Below are 6,000 nucleotides of genomic sequence, written 5' to 3'. Positions count from 1 at the left end.
GATCTTGTGCGGAAAAAAGGGATTTCAGCAGTGACAACACACAAGAAAACGCTAACGTTAACCGATTATATTTTCCCTATTTTACTATCGTGACCTCACCCCCGGTCGGCCCAGCTATGGACGGATCAGTCAGAGCAGAGTCGGACGGCGGACCGCCGGCTTATTACCGAGGGTGAGAAAACAACCGCTTACACGAATGAACGGCTAATGTGAGCTAAGTTAGCTTAGCCTCTGTGTCTGCAGAGCAGCGCTTGTTCTCACAACGACCCGTCCGCCCTGTTCCGCTGCTATCTGGTGTTGAACATGTGTTAAAGTTTACAAAAGTGTTATTTGATGTGGCGCAGCAATAATGGTGGCCCGAGGGCATCCCCACATCAGTAGTCAGCGTGTCAGTCCCGTTGCTCCTGAAACAGTAGGGTCACTGTCTTGTTTTCTCTGCTCCTGCAGCAATGAAAGCTCCCTGGTGTCAGCCCTCAAGACACTGCTCTTTTTCACCATCCTGATGGTCACGCTGCCCATTGGACTCTACTTCGCAACAAAGGCGTACATCTTTGAGGGTAGGTTTCTGCAAACACTGGCTCGTTTGTGTTTTGCAGGTCGATGTCAGTTTATATTAGTTTTGCTCCTCGAGAGGAAAGTTGGATGCTTCCACAACCTGCACTCTTCACCTTGTTTCATGTCTTGTTCCAGATAAAAGCTTGCCATAGTAAACACAGTCTGACGCACATTGGATTTGAATATATATTTTCAAATATAAATAATAATATTGGAAAGTTGTATGTCAGTATTTATAAAAAAATATCCATCCGCACACTCAGATCCGTGCAAAACTCGTTTTAAGTTAGCAAGCTTTCATAGCAGCTCATGGTTTGAAAAAGGTCTCTGACTGAAAGCTTGCTAATTAAAAAAGTGTTGTAACATGTCACTAATGTTAACATTAGTGTTTCCATAGTTTAATATCAGCCCAGGGTTAACTCCATTTAAAGTGGATGACCCGTCAAACTCTGGCCTAACCCTGAGCAGGGCCAGCCAGTCTTAGGTTAAAGTCGGGGGTAGCCCACTTGGATTGTGCCAGTGTGAATGCGTTTTCACATTGTATCCTAATGGCGAGCGAGTGTCAGTGAGGGAATCACTTTGATTACATTGTTTTCTACTGGAATGTTCGGACTGGCCTTGAGCTGAACTTTTATCAGACACCTCATTTTTTTATTAATACTTGTAACTTATGTTGAAAGCAGCGAAGAACAGCTGATTCGTGAAGTTGAAATAAGGAGTTATCTACATAACACCTCCTTATTTTTGCTACAAATGCACAGCTCACGGCACTGGGAGTCAGCGGGGAAGTTTATAATCTACAGCTTGTTCCTCAGATTCTGTGCATATTGGTCTAGTGTGGATGTAATCGTAGGCTCAATCACTGTTATCCCCAGGCTCTCATAGCTCCCAGGGTCCAACTGCAGTGTGAAAAAGCCCTAAACAGATGGATTTTGTTCCGCCTAGGTCCACTCATCCATCTGGGATCGCTCTATAGGAGAGGGATTTGGGGGTCACTGAAATATAGACGGGACGGGATATAGATGTGATATAGCGGAGACGCGACTGTTTTGATTCAGGCAATAATGGCAGCTCGCATTGAGGAAGTTTGCCGCGCACAAAGTTGCCTTCTAACCGGGAAGTTTCCTTGCACAGACGACATTGATCATTTACCGACATGACGCTTATTGCACTGCTGCTATATCCAAGATGTCGGCTGTTCTGTTCGCTCTCATTAGCATCACAGGTTGGTTTTGATGTGGGTGGTTGAAGTAGCACGTCAATAAAGATGACGGACAAGTGGTTTGTCTGGAGCTGCTCCACAGACACCTTTCCTATGGAGCAATCCCACATGGATGAGTGGAGCTATGAAAATTCATCTGACGAGAGTCAGCTTATTTAATTGCATCACCGTTTATAAATCATCACAAACAATTCCTCATTTTTATCTTCGCTCCTTTCATATTTCTTTATTTTAAAGGAGACATAAATGCCCTAAACATACTTAAAATAGATTACCATACCAATGCATCTGTGAAAAGCTAATAATGGCTAATAATATAGTCCCTCCTCAGGCTAGGTCAGGCTCCAATAGTAACAGTAAAGCAAAACGATGGTTTTTAATAATCTTCCTTTCATTGTTGATGCAAACTGTCTTCCGAACATTCAGATGAGAGTATCTGTTTGTCTATTTTCCTTAGGTGCCAAATCATTTGACATTAAGCTGTTGTACTTATTGATTTATGATATTACCCACAATGACTTGTTACAACCAGAGATATTAAAGGGTTATGGCACAGTACAAACAGAACATAAAAAATCTAATGGTAAACATTGTTTATCATCTTAAGATAATCAATATCGCCGACCCTTACTTTTATTTTTTTTATGAAAGTTGTAGACATCCACATAAAAGAAGGTCTAGACACTTTAGGGACTGTAATTCAGCAGCTTGTCATCACTGTTAACTGTTCTCCACCTCCAGGTTCCATGAAGATGTCAAGCTCTGACAGCTACTTCTATGCAGCCATTGTTGCAGTGCTCGCTGTGCACGTGGTTTTGGCATTGTTTGTTTATGTGGCCTGGAACGAAGGTACACCTAAAGGGAAGGGCAAACACGATTAAGCCACGTCCTTATCAGCTCATAAGACCGGAGGAGACGGACAGACAGGGGCATGGAACTGCAGCGGCACCACCACCACCACCATGGGCTCCAGCACTAAACAAAGCACCATCTACCAACCAGACTGTTAGGGAGATCTGATTTGTGCTTAGGCTTTAACACAAGGTTAAAGCATGAAACTAGTATATAATGGGAAGAGTCAGGGCTGTTGGGTGGGTTTTTTCAGCAGCCTCATTAGGCCCCCTTTTTCCTCTCTTTGTTCTCTAAAAAATGTAACTTTTGTTGACAGAGGACGGCCCCTGTTTTTAAGAAGCTTTATTGAAAGCTGCCATTTCTTTACGTGCTGTAAGTCCCTTCACAGTAGGAGTTTGACGTGTAGTAAGACATCTTGGGTTTAGGATAATGACGACACAGACACACACAAACAAATACACAAATGCACATACAAATGTGACCCTTTTGTCCTTAAATTCCAAAACTTCTAATCTGCAAATTTAATTTAAAAAGTGTGTGTGTGTGTGTGTGTGTGTGTGTGTGTGTGTGTGTGTGTGTGTGTGTGTGTGTGTGTGTGTGTGTGTGTGTGTGTGTGTGTGTGTGTGTGTGTGTGTGTGTGTGTGTGTGTGTGTGTGTGTGTGTGTGTGTGTGTGTGTGTGTGTGTGTGTGTGTGTGTGTGTGTGTGTGTGTGTGTGTGTGTGTGTTATTTTGGAACTTTGAATTAAGAATTTATTACAAGATGCAATTGTATTTAAAGAAATGTTTTGTAATAAAGATGTTGATTTGAGGATGTTGTCAGTGAACTACTGTGATGCAGATGAGAATGTTGACTTGCTTAAATAAACTTGGAAAATTCTAACTTCTTACTTGTTTCACGTATTTTTTAAGGTTTAGCGCCATTTTTGCCGGTTCACTAAAGGAAATGAATGTTTAGATTTTAATTGTTATTGAATTATTAAATTGGGTCAAATTGTGCGTGAAAATACCCACACAAAGAACACACTAATGATACAGACAAGATCCGATGTTAAAAAATTCTATTACACCATGTTCTTCGTGTTACATGTTAAATGTTTACATTATAAATATATATAATATATATGCCATGTATAAAATATTCAAATTCAAAAACCCTTTATTTGTCCCCCAGAGACAATTTTCAGAAGCATGTGCAGTAGTACAGCAGCATAACATTGGAAAGCTTTACACATTACTATACTGGGTTAATACTCATTTCTGATTGGCTCCAGCGCTCTGCCATTAAAACATGTTAATGGACACCGAAGTAGTTTCAGTGAAACTGTCTATTCACCGTTCTAAATGAATCGAGACAACTGTCCTGGTTGATGCTCGGGCCTGTTGTCCATTCATTCCTTGTAATGGACACCATCAGGTATCATTCCTCACATATATGTTTGTGAGAAATAACTGAACACATGATGACAATATCAGGGCAAAAATAATATATACAAGATAATTATACGAGAATATAGCAGTGCAAAAATAAGCTGCACACAATAATATGAATATGAAGGATAATAGAAATATATCAGTGGCCTAAAAACAATCAGTTTAATCTTTGAGAAGAAGCTGTGATAGAATATTTTATAAATGAGGTCTGTGCACATGATTAACAAGCTGTGTCACACAAGAGGCATGGCTTCCTCTACCATCTGTTGTGTAAGCCCACACCAAACCCAGATGTGTGCCCAGAGATGCATGTGTGTGTTTAATTTATTTACCTTGAGATTGATTTTTTTCTGAGGAATCAGCTTAGTTATATTTATGTTAAGTCAAAATCATGAAAAGATTTGTGTGCAAGTACACAGTCCTTGTGTGGCTCTCTCTGTCATCACAGACAGAGATTTGTTACAGTGTTTGTACCAGAAGCAAATACAACCATCACTACAGCAACAAACTTGACATGCAATAACAAAATGCTACAGTGGATATATAAATAAATCTGATTACCTAATTCAGAGTCTTTGAGATTGCACATAAAGGCATTTGTTTTAGTCATTTAGATTGTGTGCACAGAAAAACTTTCACTCTTAAAGTAAATGATGGGCCGGATTTTTCCCATGTCTGATAGAGAGTACAATGAGCTACTGACTTCTGCAGCAAGTCTCAGCTGTCACATGGTGGCAGCAAACAGTCAGCCTGTCCCCACAGACAGACAATATGGAGGCCAGCACAAGAGCTGACAGAAGCCGAGCCATAATGACGTTTTCTGCCTCACAAACCGTGTCAGCAGCTGATTTATGCTCATTTTCCTCTGTGCCGTGTGAGGCTCTTTTCAACAGCACATTAGTGTGGCTCTCACGCCGTATTCTGCAGAGTTTGGTGTTGGAGCTGTGTGGTCTGCATTGAGTTTAGTGAGACTGGTGTTGGTGATGAGGTGACAGGCCTGCAAGCAATCAGACCGATTCAGTCAGCAAACATCAGAAGCCTCGTTTTCCTTTTGGCTGATATTTCACAAGGTTACCCTTGCAGCAATACAAAGTTGGTGCAAGGACGGGCTTTGCTTCTGGCTCTTTGTCATTAATCACACATTAGCAGGTTGGGTGTATTGTGCGAGTGTGATGAAAAACATGCCAGAGAGCACTGAACACTTACTTGAGTCAGGGATTAAATACAACGCTCCCTGATGATTTTGGTCTGTGTGCCATGCTTGTTTTAAAATGCAATCCACATGCAGACTCTTTGTACACATATGTCCTTATTGAACAGCCAGATATACTGTGTGTATATATATATATATATATATATATATATATATATATATATATATATATATATATCATCATAATACATCTTTACTATTTAATGAACTATGATTATCACTATCTGCATAACACAATATAAGGTGTCTCTGTGACCTGGAATTGCTTTTCCCAGCAGATGGCGTGGCCAATAGAAACAACCCAGAGATGAGCAGCGTGTCAGTGTTTAAGTCAAAGTAGAGGGAGATGGCAGCAGAGTACTGTGCTACAGCTGGTGGAAAATAATATAATATGAAGCATCACACCACAGGGAAGGAAACAGGATAAAACGATATAATAACTCATCTGGACACATACAATTATATCCACCATTAGACATAACCAATGCAGAGCTTGTATTGTGTTAGTGTGTTGCTGTTATTGCCCAGGAAACTTGTCCCAGGTGCTTTTGAGAACATAATTACAGGCTTCAGCACTTTAGAAGCAATAGTGTTTATTCATACCAAACATGTAAAATAGTATTTTCAGTAGCCTATAAAGGTTATTTTTTTTGACATACAGTTTAAATTACCAGGCATTGATTTTTATGAGGATCTTCAGGAATTGAAAGTGTCCTCAGTCTTGATT

The 6,000-nt window shown here is 40.4% G+C and overlaps 1 protein-coding gene across 1 annotated transcript; it reads left to right on the top strand.

Moving 5' to 3' along the window:
• Positions 1-3,480, top strand: vma21 (vacuolar ATPase assembly factor VMA21). Its single transcript, XM_083915517.1, has 3 exons — positions 1-172; positions 448-557; positions 2,519-3,480. The coding sequence occupies exons 1-3, from the start codon at positions 117-119 to the stop codon at positions 2,656-2,658; spliced, it is 306 nt and encodes a 101-aa protein (XP_083771643.1). The 5' UTR covers positions 1-116; the 3' UTR covers positions 2,659-3,480.
• Positions 3,481-6,000: the final 2,520 nt, after the last annotated feature.

The sequence above is a fragment of the Echiichthys vipera genome (genome assembly GCF_963691815.1).
Source record: "Echiichthys vipera genome assembly, chromosome: 6".
NCBI classification, from domain to species: Eukaryota; Metazoa; Chordata; class Actinopteri; order Perciformes; family Trachinidae; genus Echiichthys; species Echiichthys vipera.
The sequence above is the reverse complement of the archived record's forward strand: the minus strand, read 5'-3'. Positions and strand labels throughout refer to the sequence as shown.

Excerpts from the sequence above, each read along its gene's own strand:
- vma21 (XM_083915517.1), top strand. The coding sequence starts at position 117 with ATGGACGGATCAGTCAGAGCAGAGTCGGACGGCGGACCGCCGGCTTAT. Across the intron at positions 173-447 it reads CCGCCGGCTTATTACCGAGG|CAATGAAAGCTCCCTGGTGT; the intron begins GTGAGAAAACAA and ends CTGCTCCTGCAG. Across the intron at positions 558-2,518 it reads AAAGGCGTACATCTTTGAGG|GTTCCATGAAGATGTCAAGC; the intron begins GTAGGTTTCTGC and ends CTCCACCTCCAG.